Source organism: Anoplolepis gracilipes, chromosome 5, assembly GCF_047496725.1.
Source record: "Anoplolepis gracilipes chromosome 5, ASM4749672v1, whole genome shotgun sequence".
NCBI lineage: Eukaryota > Metazoa > Arthropoda > Insecta > Hymenoptera > Formicidae > Anoplolepis > Anoplolepis gracilipes.
This window is the reverse complement of record NC_132974.1, coordinates 6,880,576-6,903,751: the sequence shown is the minus strand read 5'-3', so window position 1 is coordinate 6,903,751 and position 23,176 is coordinate 6,880,576. Positions and strand designations below refer to the sequence as shown.

The window sequence follows — 23,176 nt, the reverse complement described above, 5'->3', positions numbered from 1 at the left end:
GGTACGTATATTTCCTCACTCTTTTATATTATTACGTAAATATCGACATAGCTTTAAGACAAGATACACGCTCAGGAAGACTTATCCGCTAATAATATCAATTAAAATTTGACACACGATAAGATTTAATGTATAAAATTTTTTTATAAGGCAACATATTTATATTGTATTTTGAATTACAGTATAACTTGCAATATAACGAATATACCTAGGATAGAGTCATGCAATTATTTACAAGTTTGTATTAAGAAGAATAGAGTTGAGATACAGGTTTTCAGCATTTCTAACATTTCAACTTCTACTTCGATTTCATATCGATTATTATCGTGAATAATATTAATTATTATCACAAATTAAATGATTATCCAATTGTATTATGTTTCAAGTTTAATTCCTGGATTACGTTACTAGAGGAAACATCAAGTTTACTATAAAACATTATCTTGCAGCATTTACATTATTGCAATTGGATCTAATAATATAGAATTTTTTTAGCGAAGAATTTCTTAGAATTATCTATGGTTGATGTTATATCGTTGAATATTAATCTTGTTTTTGCTTCTTATTATGTGAATAATCATGTAGTATTCATAAGTATCAAGATGACTAATACCTCATTTTTATGTTCTCACTTGAACTATCTTTTTCTTTTTAAATAGTGTGGCATTTTGCGATTTATACAATAATCTATCTTTCTCATTTCTATTTTTTTATTTTAATGAACAATTTATCATTTTAATGAACAGTTTATCATTTTAAAAACTATCAATAGCTAACTGAATCGTTTACAGATTATTTCCTATCCTCAGAGCGACGTGACGCGTCGAGACGAGTGTGTCACGCGTTCTTTGGAACGAAAGATACTGATCATCTTTGATTACAAGGCTAAGTGTCAAACGCGCGATGTCTGTCCGCGGAAAGCCAGTTTCAAAGAAAGAAGTGAATAATTTCTTTCACGAAAGTGTCTTTCCTAAGATAAGTCGATCGGTGGCAGTATAAATTAGTCGTTTATCGCTCGTGAAGCAAGATAAAATTTCTCTTCCTCGTATATGATACACCATACGATGTTATATCCGTCAATATACGGTGTAGTCTTGCCATTGTCTCTGCTGTCTGTATTGCGCCCCGCTGATCTGTATAGCTTCCGGTGTCCTATAATACATCGTTCGGGCTCGATCGTTATTATTGATATTTGGCGGGAGGAATGGAGGACTCGGAACAAACGATTTCTGTTGATGCGAATACTGCTGCTGCTGCTGCTGTTGCTGCTGCTGCTGCTGCTGCTGCTGCTGCTGCTGATGATGATGATTAATCGGTCTGGAGAGTTTATAATTGTTTTCAGAAGGTTGTAGCACAGCATCTCTACCAAGTTGCTGTCTGTGAATAGGTAGGACGAATCCACTTGGCAAATTGGCTTCCTGAATCAAGGTCGGCGTCAGGGCATCGTTTAGAGTAACGTCGTATTCACTCTCCGGGATATCCTGAAGTCGATGCGTTACTTCGTTGATTTTCTGTTTGACTCTGTAATTGCCAGGTCCTGAAGGCAAGTGGTCCGGGATTTCTTCGTTTTTGTACGTCGAGCTGTAAATGTTTGGCGTGGTCTCTACGCCTGCTCTGACTTTGTTACGAATCGGAGAACCGGTCTGCACGTTGCCGGCGTTCGCGTACTTGTCGCTCGAATAATCTTCCGTCCACTTGGACGTTAGACTCTCATCTTGATGATTGCGTAAATCGTAAGATTGATTCTGAGTAGAGTATCCTTTGGAGAAGTTTGACAGATCTTCTGGACTCTTCGAGACCTCCTCTTCTTCCTCCTTTTCGTTGTGCTTTTCGATCGGTCTTCGTAGCACAGGTCTAAATATCGCGCTGTCATATTCGTCTTGCTGTTGCTTTTTCTGAATATCACTTTGAATAGCTTTGTAAGCATCATACTGTTTGTTATCCGATTTTAAGTGTGATTCTTGATGATTGGTGTTTCTATTATCTTCTTGTTCCTCTTGTGCATAATAACTCTTGTGCTCGTTTTCGCCTAAAGCGCTTCGATGATCAGTAGTCGTTTCTTCCTCTCTTCTAGACGAATGCGGCGCTTTGGAACCGACTGGTAACAATCCTCTCGGATTAGGATTACCGCCTCGAGATGGCAAGAAAGGCCTCTTTACGATTCGAACGGCAGTTCGAGGTGGAGGGGGAGATGGAGACGAATCTTCCAGTGGCTCGTCATAATATTCCGACAAATATTCGTCCGTATATGTGACCTGATGATGGCTCTGTTCATTCTTGCTTTCCAAGTCTTTGTCTTGATAATCCGTTTGTTGAGACGTTCTCTGAGATTGGCCAGACAAATTTCTATGATAATCTTGAATATCGCTCTGTGTCTGAATAGGTCTGGATGGCCGTTCCGAATACGATTCCGGATACGATGGCTTTTCTGATCGATCAGTTATCGCATCCTTAGTGTCTACTTCAGACTTGTGAATAAACTGTTCCGGTAAGCAGGTCGTTGTTGTTGTAGTTGTTGTTGTGGTAGTAGTAGCTTTCTCGGTTGTTCGATCGTAAGAGTTCGGTCTTCTGGATGCTTCAGTGCCATCTGATAGATCTTTCGATCTCGAGGACGATCGCAGTCGTTCAGTGTCTCTTTCGCGATCGAGAAGTCGAGGCGAATATGGTCGTTCTTGCCTATCGGAATCCTGCAATCTTCCACGCGAATCGCGATCCGAGGATCTCTCAGGATCTTGCGATCTTCCTCGATCACGATCTGAGGGTCTTTCGGAATCTTGCGATTTTCCTCGATCACGATCCGAAGATCTCTCGGAACCACGATCTTTTCCACGATCAGAAGATCTGTCTCTACTTCGATCCCTCTCTCGATCGTAGTAGCGATCTCTTGAACGATCTTGATGTGTTCTGAGTCGTATTTCTTCCGGCGATGTATGATAACGAGTTCTAGAAAAATTAATAATTATTATCATCAATGGTTATTAATTAATTAACGATTAATGTAAAGTTTAATGGTCGCGTTAAGCTTTCGTAAATTGATTTTTGCAGCAACCGTGTTTTGTTAAAAAGTAATTTTAAAATTCTATATTAAAACTTAATAGAAAAATATGTCAATGATTGTATAATATATTAGAAATATCTTGATATAATTTATACAGTATGAGATTTTACACCTACAATTATAATGATTCATTACTAATAATATTACGATTCAATCAGTATATAATTAATTTTTTAAATATTTAGTACACTCTCTTTTTATATAAATATGATTTGTTTAGTAGTTTAGTTTATTGTATCTATTAGTGTTGTGTAAATTACCTTACCTGAGAGGGCGGTCTCTGTCGCGAGTTTCATAAAAATCTCTGTCTCTGTCTCTGTCCCTATACGAGGGCCTTCTTCTGAGCGGTCTTCTAATCGGTCTAACATCCTCCAATTCGTCATCGTAATAATCATCTTCCACCAAATCTACCGGTCGTCGTCGTGGTTCTTCTTTAATTATAATTTAATTATTTTTTTTTTAAACAGCAATTTAATAACTACTTTCCGAAGAGAAATCAATTTTACCTGTTGGTTGCGCAGGAGTGGTTTTATATGCATATTTATCTTGCTCCGAGAGTGGTACCGGTCGTCTAATCTTGGGTGGCGTTCTCGGTCTTGCATAAACCGAACTACTACTGGGCACAGCTGGTTTCACCAGACCTTCCGCGTTGGACGTTGCACTCGCCGAAGGCGCTACAGGTTCCTTATCATCATAATCATCTCTATACCTAACGTGCACGTAAATGTAATATTAAATCTTGTAAATGTACTCAAATAATACGAGAGAGAGAGAGAGAGAGAGAGAGAGAGAGAGAGAGATTTAAAAACACATGTAAATATTATCCTATTTAATATATATATCAGATGAGATCAACAAGTTCCCTCTCACCTCTTATCAGAGTATCTTCGATCGTCGGTATCTCTGTTTCTCGATTCTGGTCGTCGATCGTACACATCTAAATCGTCTGTCTCCCTCGACGCTGATCTAGTACCTTGATCCGGATTTCTTCCTCGTGGTCTCAAATCATCTTCCAACGAATCTCTTGATCTCGATGGATCTCTTCTATTGCCTCTACCTGGGTATCTGTCTCTAGCGGTATCTCGATCTCTATCATCTCTGCCGCGCGATGGCGAATCTCTCTCCCGGAAGTCGCGATCGCGATCCCGGTCTCTGAACTCGCGATCCCTATCACGCCTGTACTTCCGGTCGTCGTACTCGTATTCGTCTCGACTAACAAAGTCTCGCGGACGACCGTATTCGTCGTCGTAGTAGTCTTCCTCATAATAATCATAGGGTCTCCTTCTTGCCGGTGGTCTTCTCCTGGGTGGAATTCGGTCACGTACGGCCGGTCGACTGGTTGATGTGGTAACCGGCGTTACGGTGGTCCTCGTGGTAGTTGTAGTTGTAGTTGCTTGATAAAGAGCGTCGTTTCTATGCCAGTACTTCTTAGAGTTGGCGCAATCGACCTCAGATACAAAGTGGCAGATGAAGGTCTTCTGGTCAAACGCCGTGAAATTAGCGCACAGGAAGTCGTAGCGAGTGCCAAAGAGACAGTGATGATAGACCTTGAAAAAGAGATTCAAGCGAGATAAGAATGATTGCGTGATACACGGGTCGTTATCAACGGATTTTTTTAAATTAGCACCATATTAATTATTATAATGATGATCGTTAAGACCAGTGAAATAAATTGTGACGAATAAACTTTACGAAATCGAATCGATCGATGAGTGAAAGCGGGCGACGAATTGGCGCCGCATGTCAGGTTTTCGAGATTTTTCAAGATGTTTGGTCGTTTTTTTTTTTTTTTTATGTTTATTTGAAAATCTCGCTATCACTTTGTTACGTCTTCTTCAGATAACGAAACGTCGATATGACGATTTTAGCACACTTTTCACCGCGAACGAACGTGAGCGATCTTACCGCACGCTACGTAGCTTTCACACGGCGGCTACATGTGTGCGACGGCAAATAATTGCATCGAGTCACATAAATGTGCATCCTGCGGTATGAGAGAGAAAGAGAGAGAGAGAGAGAGAGAGAGAGAGAGAGAGAGAGAGAGAGACAGAGAAAAAAAGAGTTAGTGTGCGAGGAGGGCTCGCTGTATTATCTGGAACGCAAAAACTCTAGTGAATTATCTGGCGAATTATCTAGAATCATTTAGAGCACATCCTTTCGGTAAGTGTCCGACATCGTTTCACTAAGATTCTTGTAAAAAGAAGGGGAGTTGATCTCCTCCAATAATAGATCATGAATCTTACTCAACTCGCCATGTAAATGTCAGACGATCATTGAATGCTTAATCGCGCGTTTAATGAGCCTCGCGCGGTGTAGAATAATTTTAGTATACTTAAAGTTGTTATATAAAACTTTTGCCAGAAATATATTCTTGTTTCGACTTATCTTTTAGTTTGTTACAATTGTAATTATCGAGAATGCATTCTATTAAATATTTGATAATATTTTTCGGCAAAATTTATTTTATATGAAACACCGATTCTCTCAGGAAATTCTGGTCCTCGGTAGTTTCAACTCTGTAAAGAATTTATGGTGGAAAGTTGGTAAAGCGTTTGTCAGAACTTCCTTTATGCCGAATGCTGAAAACAAATTGCAGTTATTTGCATTAGAATTGACGTTAGAATTATTCAGAACGCGTCTTTCTTTATTCGACGAGTTTTTCCGTACGATATCTTTCACATCCTTAGTTTCGTATTAATAATAAGTTACTCCGTATTATCTTTCCGTAGATGTTCTTTATCGATCATGCTTGGAAGCATTAATCATCAGGGCCATTACAATTGTAAATTTGCCCGGGGCTACGGGAAAGATCAGAAAATAACCCAAGCGATCGCGAGTGATTTCCTGGCAGGAAGCCGGTGCGGCGAATTAATTGCTCATTTCCCAATTTCTCTTCCGCGACAAATCTTTTACAAACCGCACAGTAATGTAAATCGTCTTTTCTTTTTTTATTTTTTTTTTTTATTTTTTTTTTTTTACAACGTCACACGTGGAGCGCGTCTCGGCCGGCGAATCTCGCTTACGATATTTGCATGACAATGGTACATTCGTTCTACAGCCCCGTGAAAATGATCGATAAGAGACGATTGAACCGAGTACATCGGAAAGAGGTTGCTTTGCAATCTTTCGCTTTCACAATCGTAGGATTTTCGCGCGCACGTGAATCGCGGAACGGTCAGGGACGAGAAGCGTAGCGGACCACGAAAGTCCTCTTCCTCGGCTTCTTTCCACCGCGACCTTGTTATTGCGGCCAGTAAAACATTTTTCACTTTCGATATCGATTTCTACTCGTGTTGCGTCGTTGCTTTTACAATCGACGCGATAATGGTATATCTACCAATTATTTGACAATTTTCGAAAATATCGATCGTTCTATCCTGGCACAAATTACGGAGTGTACAACAAGTATAATATATATTATTATACTCGTTGGTTATCATCGAAATAGACTTCACTATACTGTATTAATAAATGCGATGTTAATCTTCTTAATTTCGTATAATAGGTATTACGTCAGATCTCGCCTACACTTCCTTCTATATAGTTGTAATAATTACCGTTCGTGTATATATGGTAATTACATCAGAAGAGTAAGAGTAATTTGATTGCATTCAAACGAGGCAAATAAATTTGCGTCGTTGCAACGATGATTTCTCAATCGGTCGTTTTTCAGGCCGATCCCGTCATGCCAGGATTCACGGTGAAACGATCGCTCTCAGCGATGATTGGTAAAAGTGTGCTCAATCGATACGCATTTTTTTGCATTCGCATCTCGTTCGAGAACTCACTTTCGTTCATGGCTGCTCGCGTCGGGTGTCGATGCTTATCAATCAAGTTCTTCGTAGATTGATTATCGTTAGTACACATCGGATCATGATTATTGTTTTTCACTGATGCTAGAAACGTCAATAAACTCGAAGCAACACTCTCGGATCATTGACATCTGTTTATTACGCGACGGAGACATCGCCGTGTCCAGAAGATCTTTCTTTGAAATTTATTCAAACGATATCGACTTTCCTATCACCGCGGTTAGCGTTGACAGCATCAGTTTTTTTTGCCAAAGAAATAATTCTAACTTACCACCTGTTTTTAATTATATATTTCTAATGTTATATTTTTAATTACTGTTTTAATTATATGTTTCTAATTACAAAGCAGCAGCGATGAAGCTTTTTGCGTTCAATGTAATGAGCATCCTTCGATGTCGAATCGCACGCATTATGATTGTGTATATCTTTCTTTTTTATTTTCAAAGATACATGTCGTGCTGAATTTATCCCGATTAGATATTATTTCTGTAATATAAGTATTATTAAATTAATTACCTGACATTTGTGCGGCACGCTGGCGTAGAAGCCGTCGTGCAAGCCGTCGCATTTGAAATCGATATCTTCGGGTATACTATTATAAAATGGATAATCACTGAGATTATAGCCATTTAATTCGCGCGGTAGATTCGGGTCCCATATGTAATCGATTTGCGGAATTCCTGTTAAAGTGTGCCCGGTCGTTCCGTTTGTTTCGATCGCGACAGTTGTCGTCTGGAAGAATAAATGTTAGAATTTTTTTGAGACTTTGAACTTTTCATAATCTTACAAAATAACAGGCTCGAGTATATATATCAAAGGTTTGAAACCTTTAATAAATTTATGTCTATGTCACATTTCATGTAGCTTTCATTTCCGCTGCGGGAAATGCGAGCTACGAGCATCGATTCGATTTTGTCGTAATAACAATTTCCGTACAACCGTGGACGGAAAAGCGCTCGCATTCGACAGACTAGTATCTGATAGAAAAGTTATTTTACGCTCGAAGAAGTCGCTGTGTGCCGTGCAATAATGTTTAGCGATGAGCATTCGAGTTCGATTTGGTGATGTCACATTCGCTCGTTTGTGTGCGAAGGTGAACTTGTCGCGTGCGCGTGAGTTTAAAGTTTACATTTATTTGACATAAATTAATCGAAGTGCCGCGGCGCCTCCGCAGATATCTTAGATACTGATAAGTCGATCGTAAATTAAATTTACGCATACAACGTTTTACACAGTGATGTCTTTGTTATTTAGAACACGATGCACGATATTCATCTTATCATAATACTTGTCACAAAGCGGCTGTATAATGTTTTGCGAAATGTTTAATTAGCGGTTAATTTATGTCTCGTTTTGTATATGCATATCACGAGGTTTATTCGCAAAGAAGCTCTGTTTTACGAAATCAGAACTCGTTTGGTACTCATGTGATGTGACTGTTTGAATCGGTCTTGCAACATTCGACGATTGTATTTTGCATGCATCACGAGAACAATATGAACATCTAGCATTAGAATTAGACATAATTTCACTTTAATTAAGTTTTTATACAAATGTACAATTTTTCGTTACAAAACATTTATAGTAAATTGAATTCATTGCATTTACCATATGTCAATTTCAATCGCTGATTTAGAATTGTAATTTAAGATTGATCATAAATATTAACATTAAAATCCGGGCTTATGAGATAAATATTGAATTAAAAACTATTAGATAATACTTGAGAATTAATCATCTTATTTTGTGAGTTATGTTACGAATCTGGTAATCTTTTTATATATTTTTAAATATGTACCTCCGAATTTGCGTTTTCATTTTCCTCCTCGTGAGGCTCTTCAGTTGTGGTGGTAGTCGTCGTCGTAGAGGTTGTCGCAATTTTAAATTTTGGCCTGGCCTTGAGTGCTGCAGAGACCGCGTGGGCTAATAATATTCCTACAAATATAAAAAAAAAAATTCAATCTCGTTATCGAGAGCGTTGATTTAGGAATAACTCAGCATCACGACTGAAAGAAGAAGAATAATCACGAATCAGTTCCAAGTAAATATAGTTTATTTTTATTACTTAAGGAGTATCGATGGCTCTGATGAGTTGTCCGATACATTAAGGAAAAAGGCCACTATACGTATCCACGGATTACGTAAATCGCGGAGAAGCGTCGGCGTTGCAAAACTTGGACGTGAAGTGTTGTGAGAATCTAACATAAGTGTTGTAATTTTCTCTCACCGAGAGCGAGTGCATTCGGTTGGGTAATTGTTCTTAAACGGATCAAGGCTGTCTATTGATCGTTTCCTTTCCACATTTCGTTGATTTACAATCGAACCATATACGTGATAACATAATAAGCTTATAATATATACTGTGTATTAATCTACAATCAATGTCCTTCATGAATTTTTAGTTTTTATTTTTCAATTTTCTTCTTATTTATTTTCCTTATTGTTTAATTTATATTAATATAATCTATATTAAGTTCTTCCCTCTCTTTCTTTTTAATTTTTAATAGGTTCTAAATTATATTTTTTTTATTCTTTATTTTATATTACATTAATATTTAATTATTAAATTCTAAAATGAGTGAAAAAAATCTAAATGTTTAACGGCCATTTCCAATCATTAGCCTCCGAAGACCTTGTTACTGAATTATACTTGTAACTGTTTTGAAGTAGTTCAAGGCTGTTTTGAAAACTAGCAACTGAGGGAATTAAGACGTAGAAGTACGGACAGTTTGCAAAGTACGAATTAAGATAAAGAAAGAAAAAGAGGTTTTTTTGTTTCTCGCTTTTTTAATATTTCATCTTCCGAGGTCGTAACATCTTTATAAGCGTGAATATAATCAATGATTTATGTCCTATATATTTGATTAATACGTTAATATCGTTTTTTTCGAAGAAAGAGCAGCGAGAATTAATAAATGATACATACTTTATTGACTTAATTAATATATACTGTGAAAGTGAAGAAATAATTACAAGCGAGTAATCGAGTAGGTATTTTTATAATGCCTGTAATCGTTGTTTTTACGATCATTTTATGCTTCTCGCTCCCGTTATTTTCGACACATTCTAGATTCTCGAATATGGTGCGCATACATGCGGAAAAACGGCACGTTCGATTAGGACTGCGCTACGTGAACGCGGTTTTATGGACCGGAAAGTGGATGTCCTCGAAAGTGATGTTGAAAATATGCATGGCTCGACGACCGATCGTATAACGGAATCATACTTTTCCAGGCTTTGCGATCGATAAGAAACCGCGCTGCACAAGCCGACATTGTATAAAAATGAATTATGAGAGTGCGCTCACATTCCGTTTGTGAGAAATGCTAACACGTGGGCGTGCTCCCCTTTCATGCATACAGTTACAGTAAATCTGTTTTCATGACGAAATCACTATTGTTAACTATGTCGGCATAAATAAATTGCTTCATCCAATTGTCTATCGACGACGCGGAATCTCGAGCGAATGGGAATGACCTGACCTTTTCTTTTCTTGGCGGGCGTGACCACGTTTTTTTAACCCAATCGATAATTTTCATTAAGAAATTGTGATGCTACGAGACGCGTTTACGTGTATTACCTCTGCGTCTAATACATAGTAATGATTAAACATTAGTTATCTTTAGCGTTGTAAAATTTATATAGCGTTATATGATTATCGTAAAACTTTTACGATGCTATAAGAATAGCAACCTCTCAATTATTTCGTGATTTTAAAGCGAGATTTTAAAGATCTTGAATCGAAGGTTTCCTAAGAAGCAGAAAATGTCAGAAAACATTTTAAATGTTAACCGTGATTGATTTAAATTGTTTTAATGGAATGGAGTGGAATAAATCGATAATGATTTCAATTTGTAATACGCATTTGTATTGTGTACTATAAACAATGGTGAAGTAATCTCTTTTCCGGCACATTAATTTTTACGGAATTTCCTATTTTTATTAGATTTGAATTTTTTTATTATTGCAATAAAACGATTATGAAACGATTATGCCAAGTTGACGTTAATGTACATTTTACTGAATATTTTAATTTGAATTTTCGAACTGTTAAAATTATTACATGCCTCACGACGAGACAAAGAAAATGGCCCTCTTGACATTCACGACAGGTCCTCCTTTCTTCGTGGAACCTCTTTGTAAAATGCTTTTGCGGATCACACACAGCCACGATCGCAGGACGAATACCAAATGTGTGTTTGACATAAGATGAAAGAGATTAATAAAAATCTTGTCTCACTCGACGATTCGGGGCTCAGTACTTTTTCCATTCGGTACCTTTGATTAACGATCCATAAAACTCGTCTGTCAAAACTTTCTTACGAGCTTTTTATTAACATTGACAATTGTGTGAGCAAAATATGAGAGAAATATTTTGTCTTACAATTTTTAAGTTAATTACTTTACTTTCATATGGCAATATGTACTTTCAAATAGACAATTCTTTTCCATTTTGATATTAACAGACATTTTTATAATATAATAACTTTTTTTTGAATTATCCATCTCACATACACATATACACAACTTAATTCATTCGTCGTGGAAGGTAGTCGTTGTTTTGTATTGCACGGATGAATCGCGGTGAGAATCGATCTACGTGCGCGACTTAAAATTCTCGAGTGTAGAAGGTCGTCCACTGCCTCTTCGGCATTCCACTACGGCCGTGAAAAGTCCAAAAATACTAAAGACATAATGTTAGAGGGGATCGCGAAATGGACAAGGGGAGATTCTTTCTTCTGCGGAGCGGCACAAACAGGATTTCGAGAAATAGTAGAAATCGAGTAAAAGTTCCGCTGACAAGCTCCGCTTAGTATTGGGGAAACATGATCGTCGAGAAACGAAGAATCATCCTCCAGAATGGTTATCCTCCTATGCTTACCGTACAGAGCGAGCAGCAGCAGCCATCGTTTCTCCCGCATGTTGGCACTGTAACAAATAAATTAATCTCGTGTTAGCTAATTGTTTGTATACTTTAATTAGAAGATGTTAAGTGGAAAACTTAAATCATTTGATATAGTGTAAAAAAAAAGAAAGGGTGAAAATACTAAGTCACTAAAATTCCATCTATTATCTTTATTGATATTTCCCTGCTGTTATTTTTTTACGCAAAACATCCTGGAGGATAAACAAGTTTCTATTTGCGAAATGTCAGTAAAATTCCTCAGGGTGTTGAGAGTCAATTGTACGTCACTGTAAATCGGCGAATATAATCAAAGCAAAGAGCCTTAGCACTATAGCCGTAGACTGTAGAGGTGCTTGAGCATATGGGAATGGATAGGAACTTTCTCTGTGCTGTCACCACTGCTAACCATATAATGCAAGGATAATGCGGGTGTTATATAAATGCGCGATCACGTAATATCGGGTGTGACTTTGTAGTAGCGATTGCGAATGTTTAATTACTAGAGGGTATGCTTCTGCAACGCACGCGTCTGCTTAGCAAAATCTTTCGGAAGAGATTCCCGATGCGATAATTGTGATAATGTCTGTTGATTCAATAACTCATTATGCTAGATATTTCACGCAAGGCTGTTGCGATAGGTACTGCATTCTTGTATCCTTTTTCCGAATCTTGAATTTACATTAGAATCTTTTTAAATTTTTTATATAGTTCTTGTATATCATATACATAGATGTCATATCATGTAATTTACTTGTAAAATTTATTAAGGAGTTGAAAAAAAATTTTTCATCCTAACTTAAATTATGTCTTCGTAAATGACTTCTTCATTTTTCCAAACTGCCAATCGTTGTCGATAATTTGCATACCGTCATCACGCCTTTAAAATTTATTTTTTTTATCTCGCCTGGTGAAAGTAACCTTGCAATCTTTCAACATCAAATTAGATTATCAATCTTGTGAACTTGATGTAATTATATACCAGGCGAGTATATATATATATATATTATACTAGTTTTATATATATATATATATATATATATAAACTTAATTAAAATATATACTTGTTAACATTTATACTCGGTCTGTTAATGAGATTTACATTACAGTGAATCTAATAAATTTGAAACTCATCAATAAATATAAAATCTATATATTTATATATTTATATGTCTAACTATACATAATGTATCTTGATTATATAAATGAATCCAACATAATGCAAAACGCACAACAGAATTCAATTCCGGTCTATCGCCTTTAATTAAGCAGAAAGGCGCGGCATGTAATTTTCAAGCGTAAATATAATACACGCGAGAGATTCCTCGCACGTACTTTTCGGTTTCCGCACAGAAATGTGGAACGCTCGAGCCAATCGCACGCAGTGCACCGCGTATATGCTCGTATTAATTAAGTGCGCTATCGCGCTCTAGTTCTCAGATAGATTTTTATCGTTTCTATAAAAGTAGGAAAGAAAGAGAGAGGATGCTTCCCCCGTTGGCTAAAACCATACAAGACTGCATTATTCAGTTACACAAGTTTTCGTAATTGTTCCCTGTGTTTGTGTCACAACGAGAGCGAGTTCTCAAGAAGCATGGGAAACATCCCTTCCCCAGATTAAAGATTAATTTTATCCGGAAGCTGCGCAAATGAGACTCGAATCTTAACGAAATCTATGAATATAATTTCGGACAATTCTTTTACTCAGCAAATAATAATACTGCGTTTCGTAATGAGTAGTAATTTGTTCTTGTTTATTTGATTTTTTTTCCGGCGACATTTATCTACGTATGTGTATATCTTTGTATCTTTATATTTATGACATTTTTATGATTATTAGAAATGGATATTTGTACGTGAAGAAAAAAAAGTTTAAAAAAAATTATCATACTGCTGAAAGAGTTTACGTATTCTGTGAGCAATAAGAGAGAGATACAATCTAAATACATCTCCGTGCTGTATCTATTATTGCCTATTTAATATTTTTCTTCTCGAAGATGTATTCTTTGTCAAGTTATATACGGAATGTGTTACTCACATACTATTAGCTTACGGTAAATTACGTTATGTTACGACATGCGAGTAACGGTCAGCCATGCTCACTAAAGGTCACCGGAAGTGATGGCTCGTACGACGAGTCACTTGATTTATCAGACTTCTTAAGTCAATCTTGGCAAGTGTGCAGCGAAGAATGTTTAAGAGGTTTTTAATTTTTTTTTTTTTTTTTTTTTTTGAATAAATTAAAAGAGAATTATAAAAAAAGAGATAAACATTATTAATAAAAATAAATCATAATATTCCGACAGTTGTATTTGTAATTTTGAGTTTAGTTATTTTATTTCTTTTTTTTAATAATAATTTCTATAAAATTTATTTGCTTTTTTTCAAATGTGACAAATGACATTTTTTGAACGAGCTAAGGCGTGGTTACAAAACTCGATAGCCTTCAAAAGTACAGTATGCCGAAATAACAGGCTTTCATTTCCTCGTGCGTGCTATTCGAATGCTCGCTCCGAGGCGTATTATTGAATTAATCGTCGACCGAGAAAAAACTATGCGACTGATGTCGAATGCAATGCGATACGATGAGAGAAAACGTTAATTAAAAGATGCGATTACATACTGCAAGTTGCGAAATTAATACGAAAATTTTCTTCGTTTTTCGAGAATATCAATCTTTTTCTCGTTAACGAGAATTGCTGTTTATACATAGAAATATGATAAGATGTTGTAATTAATATGGAAAACTACAAACTATAATTTGATTTAAGATCCTATAATTAAATGTGACTTAGCAATTTATCGCAATGCCGCTTGAAGCCACAATTTACATAAACAGCTGGTGGTTGACATTTAGAAGCTAAATACCACGAAACCAAATATCAGAACCAAAGATACAAATGTGTAGTTTAGGGACACAATTTTTTATTGTTTTGCAATAGTTTCTAATAAAAGGAAGAACCGATATTTTTCACGCACAATAAAGTAACCAAAATTTTTAAAAGAGAATTGATCTCATTGTAACGAGTTTTGCTCACTTTCTCATAAAGCAGTGAACTAAGTCAGATTGAGTCAGAATATGTGTATCAATAAATGTAATATTTACTAAAGCGGATCTTGTTTGAAATAGATTTATCGTAATCCGTTATATCAATGAATCGATCGCAAACCAAACACCTCTCGCCATTCTAATTTTCGTATCATGCTATTCGCACGTAGGGTATCTGTTACCTTAGTTACAAGCATTGCTTGCCTTGTAGGTAGAAAGTGTGCAATTGTGTAAGGCAAACATATGCAGGGCAAACGTTAATAATCGCAACGGGAGCTGTTGATCGTGCGTGCGCGTAAGAAGTATCCTTCGCAAATTATGTAGATTACTATGTGGTTGTGTGTAGAGTATGAAACGTTGAACTTGTTTGGACGAGCACCAGGGCCGCATTGAGGATTTTCGAAAGATACGAGCAAAATGCGATTCTGCACAGCTGTGTCCAGGAGTGAAGTAAACATGCAAGAATCGATTTTTATTTTTTTTTACGGATATATATTTATTTGCGAATGACTTATGGCTTCATGTCAAAATGAGTAAGCATGAACATTTTATATTTAAATATAGAAATGCCTGCATAGAAATTATCTCTGTATTCCAGAGCGTTAAAGCAATAAGTAGAGTGGAAAATAAAATTTGTTATGCTACGATGAAAAATAAATCAGAAAAATATCTTAATGCTAAATAAGAAGAGCAAATTAAATTTGAAAAGTTGAATTATTTCCATAAAATTATTTTGATAAAATGTATTTTTATTTCTTTCCGTTATAATATACTGCTTATAATATTACTTGTTTCTGATATAAGCAGCTATAAGAGCTTCTTCACACATGTTAAATAGAAATTTTTCTTCTTAATTTTATTATTTAAATTTAAATTTATTATGTTTCCATACTAGATTTTCTTAAAGTGTTATAATTTTTGTTTTATCTCGCCAACATATCGTGTTTCCAAGCTTCCGTTCTAACGCTAGAACGATTTCTCCAATTAGAATTTAGAAATTTTTCAATAATTTTATAAACTTTCTATGAGGGTGTATATTTAGTTAATTTTATATGTTATTTGTAAATAACATATTATTAATTTACATGTAAAGGAAATATATAGAATTTTTTCTTTGTGGGAAAACAAGTTTAACGAATCAATATATGCGTAGTTGTAGTGATATATTTATTAGTTTCTAATACTTGCACTCACGAAGTTTATTGTACGCTCTAATGATCAGGCATTAAATTAGGATTAAAATTCAATCAACCTCATTTATTACAAAGCAATTGCGCAATAATATAATATCATTTAATATTTTTATCGAATTAATTGTTATTTTTATTAATATTATCGATTATTAATAGTAATTCTATTTTCTTATATTCTGTCATTTAAAATGTTATTTTCAAATTTTTTGGCGCATTAGTCAAAAGTCTTAATTTTTATCAAAAATTGTTGTTTCGGGCAGCGATTCAGAATTTATTCGATCGAATCAATCGGAAAGTGTTTTGGCCGTTTTTGCCGATTCAGACGAGAAACTGGCTTTGGAACAAATAATTTCACTCTTACTGAGAATAAAATTTATTCGACCGTAAAGCATCGTTTACGTTGTTTTGTTGATTTATTGTGTAAGATCAATACAACAAATACAAAAATATGAAGATAATAATTAAAAAAAGCTAATTTTGCGGTTTTCTTAAATCTGCTTAGTAAAAGCTAGATATTTGTTGCGCTTTCAACTTACATCGATTCAATTTCGAGGATCAGGCATTAATATAATATCAAGATGATTAATAATTTTGCACGCTTCATTACGAGGCTTTACGTAAGCACGAGGTGCTAATAACGCGCAATAGATACCGTTTTGATATATCTGGCGAAACTATTCGAAAGTATATTATTTAAGAGCGAGCGGAGAGAAAAATCGAACGAATTCGCCGTTTCGCCTCCTACGAATTTCTCCCCTAAGAAGAGAGGTCTGTGTTTGAGAGGTTCGTGTATAATTAGTACGATTAATGTGTCGTGAAGCCGGTGCTTCACCGCTATCTTCTTCCTGCTCTTCCTATTCCGTGCGAACGATTGTTTGTTAGAGAAGAGAGCACAATGAGATCGATGGGGGTCCATGTAGGAGATATTTTACGGCGTTTCGATGGTAACTTCCTATCGCGCTATAAATTCATACAAGTTATACAATGTACTTTATTGTAGGCTTTTACGTATGTAACTTTTACAATGATATAAAGTAGATTACGTCTAATAATCCTGAGATAGAAATACTTATATACATCTGTCCTTATTTATATAGTAATAATTACAAATTATTTTATTACTTCTGCACCAGCTGCATACACAACATTTTGATTGCAAAATAAATAAATATATTTATCGAAAGTAGACTCGGGCAACATCGTCACATATCGTGCAAAGGTGTGACATACTTTTTGCTTCTTGACGTATTCGATCACCGGTCTGGTTTTCTTACTATGAAAGTGCTGATGGTCAAATTTCGTTTTGTCCTCGGGCGATACGCCATGAGCTTTCAAAAGTCTGATTTCTATCAAACAATTAAAATTTACATGTTGCACCAACAATTTATTTTTCAAATTTCTACGAAACGTGATAAATCAAAAAATGATGTTTATCAATAGGAAACAATAACAATTCTCACTTAGCACTCACTAAATTTGTGAATTTTGGCTTTCTCTCCAATCAATGGTGACTTTTTACAACGATTGTTTTTACTTGATAGTGATTAGTAGTAACTTCAAATGCATATTGTTATTTTTATTTGCACGCTACTCACAATCAGAGAGCTATGCATATATACATTCTCCGAACTTGTACACCTTTGCCTGGGTTATCCTCTTAATCATTTATTCAGCATCTTCTCCGTGAATGTAACTATATTTTCCAAGAAATTATTATATACAGTGAGGAGTGTGTGGGCTGGAAGATATAAGATAACAATTATCGAGATTGTTAAACCAAACAATGTCATCATTAGCGAGCAAAATTTTATTTATACCCTTTTGTAACCGTATCTTTCGTGTAATTATTTGAGAGATATTGCGCGATACGTCTATAAATAAAAGATGTCTTATCATTACATATTATATTTTCCTTGGTACACATTTTTTACTATGTGTTCCCTCTGTTAATCGTCACCTTTTTAGCCGGCGTTAATGACGGATCGAAATGGAATTTCGTCGCCGTCGCCGTCGTCGCAAATCGTGCGGATCGCAAAACTATCCGGGCGTTCGATTATGGCGAAGTCATTCGTTTATTTTTCCGCCGGCGTATCGGGAGAAAGCCGACCGTCGCTCGCTCTTGCTCGCGACGGCGGACATGGATTATGTCGTAACGCCGTGGCGCTGTGCAATATTGTTTATGAAAAAGATCCCGCAAACGGCACATTGGGAGAGCACGTGTTGCTGCTGTCGCTGCACCCTCCGTCGTCGATTCATCGGCGCGCTAAGAAAACGGACGACCGTGTGATTATGAAACTTTTTTAATTACATAACGACGACGTTCTCGCGCGCGGCGAAAATTCTCGCGCATATTGCGGTCTTGCCCCTCGTGAGTCCGAAATCATTACGAAGATATATAGGTACTTAAAGATTCTTATAGGAATGCGAAGAATCTATGCAAGAATCTATGCAAGAACGAACATTGGAAAATTGTCTGACACAATTGTTTATCGTAATTTCTGATGGGGTTTTTAACGGTTTTAATTTTAATCGTTGAAATCGAGCGATTCGAGAGATGTGGTGAAAATATATCGTGATGTTTTAAGCGCAAGAAATGGTCCCAATGGAATTGAAAAAAAAGGACGGGTCTCGTTAGGAAGAGCTGGCAAGGCGTGTCGCTTTTAACGCGTTCCTCTCGCAAATTAAATTCACTTTCGAACGTGTATACAATCGCCTCGCGGAATCCACCGATTGAAAGTGAACGTGGTGGACGCGTTAGAACACGTTGGACGAAGCGAGACGATAAATTACACAAGTAGAAGAGAGGCGAGGAAAGAGAGAGAACGGGTCGATTGAGGTATCGTCGAGGTTACGGAAAACTTATCCCGCCTAATCGATGAAGTGGTTGATCGTAGCAACTTGCATACGCGCAAAATAATTTCTCGATTTAGATAAATACACGATAAGAGAAGGTAGGGAGATATGTTGTTATCGTGATTCTCGATTGAAAGTTAAGTGAGTGCTCGCTTGTGAAATGTCTTGCTTTAAATAAATCGATGAACGCTTTATAATTTATAAACTCAATGGTATTTTCTCACACAGGTGGCAAAGAGATTGAAATTATTAGCGATTCGAAATCTTTATTCTATCGTCTCGCAATATTCATTGATTAATTATGCGACCGCTTAAATTAGTTAATTATTTTACTCGTTCATTTATCTTTAAGATCTTACGTCGACGAAAACTTTTCTCGCAATTTCATGGCAATGGCGTATATGATTTATTTCCTGTGCTGTGATAAATACGAATAAATTACCATAAGACCGACGAAAGTTTCCATCGGGAATAAGATTCGTGGAGCGAGCGCACGAATGCGTGCCCGATGCGTGCGTGCCGTTGCATGTGTGAAGGTGCATGCACGTGTGCGGCGCGTTCGAGTATACGTCTCTCTTTAAGTCGAACTCTCTTCTCGTTACTCGCGATTCCCGACGAGCAGATTAGAAATTCGTGACTTTGCTGGAGAACGCAATCGCTCGACTACTCGCGATGGTAAATATCGCGCAAAAGGATCAAGAATATTGCGCTATTTTTTTAAGCGATACTTTGCGAGACTCTTTCGATTTCGCGCTCATCGGCCGAGTGGAAAGTCTGATGTGACAAATTCGATGATAAAACCAGTTCGCTCTCGTTGTCATCTTGCCACGATGATGCAAAAAAGACTGAACAGGAAGAAGTACAGGATGCGACGAGCAGCGAAAGTCCTGTCTTTATTGCGATCTCCGAAGCGGCTCGGTTTAATGCTCGCGTTTTTGTATATCCTTTCCTCGATTCACTTGGATGACTCGTACCCATCATACGTGGGTTATTTGTATTTTTTATAAATAGGCAGAGGTAAACATATTATTATATTTCTATAATTAAATAACTGATACGAAAAAGAGAGAGAGAGAGAGAGTGAGAGAGAGAGAGAGAGAGAGAGAGAGAGAGAGAGAGAGAGAGAGAGAGAGTAAAAATATTAGAGATAAATATTAATGTTTTAAAATCTTAACTTTGAATTTCTCGAGTTTTCTCTCGAGGCTATTCCCCCGGGCCAACTTACATGAACTGTCGCAAGAGAACAATGATATTCTGACCGCGGGCAGGAGCTGAGAACTCTTTCTAAATAAACACTATGATTAGGGTTGGTGAGGTAATACAAATTTCATTAAGTTCGTCGAAACATCGCGGCGCTTCGCTTTCTTTTTAATAGCGAACGCGTATATAGATACGAAGTAAAGTATAAATATTGCGCGCCTGAAATTAATAAAACATATAGGTATACACATCGGTGCGTTTCACCGGGAGATTAAAGCGTTTCTCGAACGAGCGATTTAACACTATGGAGATTTCGCAAGATCGCGAGAGTCGCGAAAGCCTTATTCCGAAATGGAGAATGATTCAAGTTTGTGTTTTTGAAAATTGCCCGATACCCTCGATTACGCAGCCTATATCTCCGCGAGAGCGGAGAATGTAATTTATAACGCATTGAGCAAAACGAAGATAAAAAAAGGGACCAAACCTGTCTCTCTCGACTCCGTTACTTCTTCGCTAATTCCTCATGAAACCACCGTCTTCACATCGACTGGCACTTGAAATGCAAATTCACAGGTAAATTCTATTACGAACGAGAGCGAGCAGATGCGAGCACGTTTCCGACGTCCCGAGAAAATGCTCGCTGTTTGGTTTCTTTTTTTCGGCGGGACGGCGAAAATTAAACTAGACAGGACAAGACGATACGCGCGCGAGACGGTTTTTCGTGCGGGTGCGGGGCGAGATCGCGGCGTCCGGTCCGGCCAGAAGACTGCGCGATGGAAGTGGAAAAGCCACCAGCAGGAGCGTTGTGCTCCGACCACCATCGTCTGGTTGAGAGCTTTCTACGACCGACGACAAGGTGGAGGAGGGATCGAGCGGTGCATTGGCGTCTTTCGGGTCTGATCCGAGCATTGGCGTAATCTTCTCGCGGACTTGAGACCCCGGGCCCCGGGCCCCGGGCCCCGGGTCGAGAGAGAAAGGCACGCGCGGCGAATAAGCACAGCACGTAGACAGATAGACACCTGCGTCGCCACCTGACAGAACGAGAAAAACACACAGACGTGCCACCCGCATTTATACACACATACGTACATACGGAAAGCGGGCTTGATATCGAAATGGTAAGGTCATTGCTGCGTGCGACGGTGATATTTGTTCTCGCATTGCGGCGGACAGGATTAATCTCGGACTCCGCTTTGCAACGAGCCGTTTTGACGTGTAATTACGACGGGCATGACATATATATGTGGATGATTATAGCCGCGATCGTTTGATTTCTATTGTTGATCCATTACGATCGACGCATTAAGTGTCACCGTTATATTTGATCTTTGTGAGAGATCTAGCTTTAATTGAATGACAAATGGGAGTGGAGGGAATCGGTCGATTTGAACGGAGTGAAATTTTTATGACATTTGTAATGCGAGCGGTTCGACACCTATTGTCATGGTAAATAGGTATATGTGTGTATCAAGTGGAGGCAAATCTATCGAGACTTTTATCGAAGGGGTCTTTCACTGTCTTTAGGAGTTTCTAATCCCTTTGTCATTTGTCATCGAATAAACTCAGCCTGCAGCCTGCATACTTTGAAGGATATATGAAAGATTAATCGGAGATGCGTCGGGTGAAAGTGGAACGTCGAGCATTAATATCTTGACAATAGATGCCAGAAATAGTTGCACACATGACATGTACGTCTCAATTGACTTTTCAACCATAAGATATTGCGTGAAATTTGACGAGATGTAGGAAGTTGAGTTTCCTCTGCGACGGGTCTTTCGTAATGCTCGCAGAGACACATGTTTCCATCTTCTCGGATTTTTAATAAATTATCTTCACGGTCGCGCGGATTAAATGGATGTTGTCGCCGATACCAAAGAGAATAACCGGATCTTCCATTGGATTCCATGGGATTAAAGCGCTGCTAACACGACATTAAGCGTAGAATTTATATGTCACTTCTAATGACATTTGAAGAAAATAACGATACATCAATTGCGTATGTGGGAAGATTTCCCCTTCGCATTATATGTGGGAAGTGTAATAATCATTAGAAACTGGTTGTAAGAATTATCATACTCCCGACGTTACATCATGTAATATAGTTAAAAATTCATTACATCAGTTGCATAATAATGGGCGAAAAGACGCATCACACACTATTTATCTTGATGAATTTATATTTATATAAAGTTTATTCCGTGAATTAAATAAAAAAATTCTGGCAGTTTAATTTACATACTTATAGCTTTATTTCTCTCGTAAGGATAAATACCATTCTTGATAAAAAAAAATAGATATTATTGCCTTTGTGTTGTTAATTGGTAAAATTAAATGAAATATAAACGTTAAAATAAACTTTATTTCTACTCGAAAGGACTGGAAATCTCATCAATAATCGGCTAAGTAAAGTAGATCCTGTTTATTACAAAAAGAAGAGTGTCTGGCCTCGTGTCACAAGTTTTGTTCATTATACGAGATCGACGACGCTTTCTTGGTCTCTTGAGAAGTCGACGAATCCTTTCTTCCTCTATCATCGACACCCAAGGACGACATTCTTCGTTTTCTTCATTTTCCTCTTTTTCATCTTTTTGAGACTTGTTATGCTCGCTCGCGATTGTGGTCTTTCTTCGCATAGAAGGTCGAATATATGGAATCAGGTTTAGTGTAATTTCTTTTTTATATTGGTTGTCGAAAGATTGCTGTCCTTATAATTGTAGCTTTATTTGACTTATTTGATACGTGAGAGATATTATTTTTGATGTACAACATATAAGAAGTCATTCGCTGTTTAATATTTATACTTTATACCTCAATATATAAATATGTATTTTCCTACATTTTACACAGTCCAATTTTCTCTGCGATTTTCTTATCTCTTCAGATCGAAAAGAGGGACCATAATTATAAATATATATAATGAATAGAAGTCAATTAATTTTCCTCTTACTTTGTCTATCTTCATGATTATAAGGCCATTTTCAATTAAGAGAGTGTTTATCACTGAAGTTTATCCTTGGAGTTCTATAAATATGTATTTTGTGCGGAAGACTTTATAATCAACTCTGATGAATCTTCACTAATGACAGTAAAAGTTGTGTCGATCTCTAC

General features: G+C 36.9%; 1 protein-coding gene across 2 annotated transcripts; it reads right to left on the bottom strand.

The window, feature by feature from the left end:
* Positions 1 to 10: 10 nt before the first annotated feature.
* LOC140665652 (uncharacterized) lies at positions 11 to 20,817 on the bottom strand. 2 transcript variants are annotated; one of them, XM_072891990.1, is made up of 8 exons: positions 20,553 to 20,817; positions 11,753 to 11,799; positions 8,669 to 8,805; positions 7,387 to 7,602; positions 3,929 to 4,605; positions 3,565 to 3,767; positions 3,324 to 3,489; positions 11 to 2,943 (listed from the first exon to the last, which is right to left on the bottom strand). In XM_072891990.1, exons 2-8 carry the CDS (start codon positions 11,790 to 11,792, stop codon positions 1,077 to 1,079), a joined length of 3,306 nt encoding a protein of 1,101 aa, XP_072748091.1. In that variant the 5' UTR covers positions 11,793 to 11,799; positions 20,553 to 20,817; the 3' UTR covers positions 11 to 1,076. The 2 variants fall into 2 exon arrangements, with proteins under 2 accessions (XP_072748091.1, XP_072748092.1); XM_072891991.1 differs by having other exon boundaries at positions 3,324 to 3,486.
* Positions 20,818 to 23,176: the final 2,359 nt, after the last annotated feature.

Bases quoted from the DNA above. Each gene is read 5' to 3' on its own strand.
- LOC140665652 (XM_072891990.1), bottom strand. From the start codon at position 11,792: ATGCGGGAGAAACGATGGCTGCTGCTGCTCGCTCTGTACG. The intron at 3,768-3,928 runs GTGAGAGGGAAC...CGTGCACGTTAG, and splicing joins CGAAGATACTCTGATAAGAG to GTATAGAGATGATTATGATG. The intron at 2,944-3,323 runs GTAAGGTAATTT...TAATTTTTCTAG, and splicing joins GACAGAGACCGCCCTCTCAG to AACTCGTTATCATACATCGC.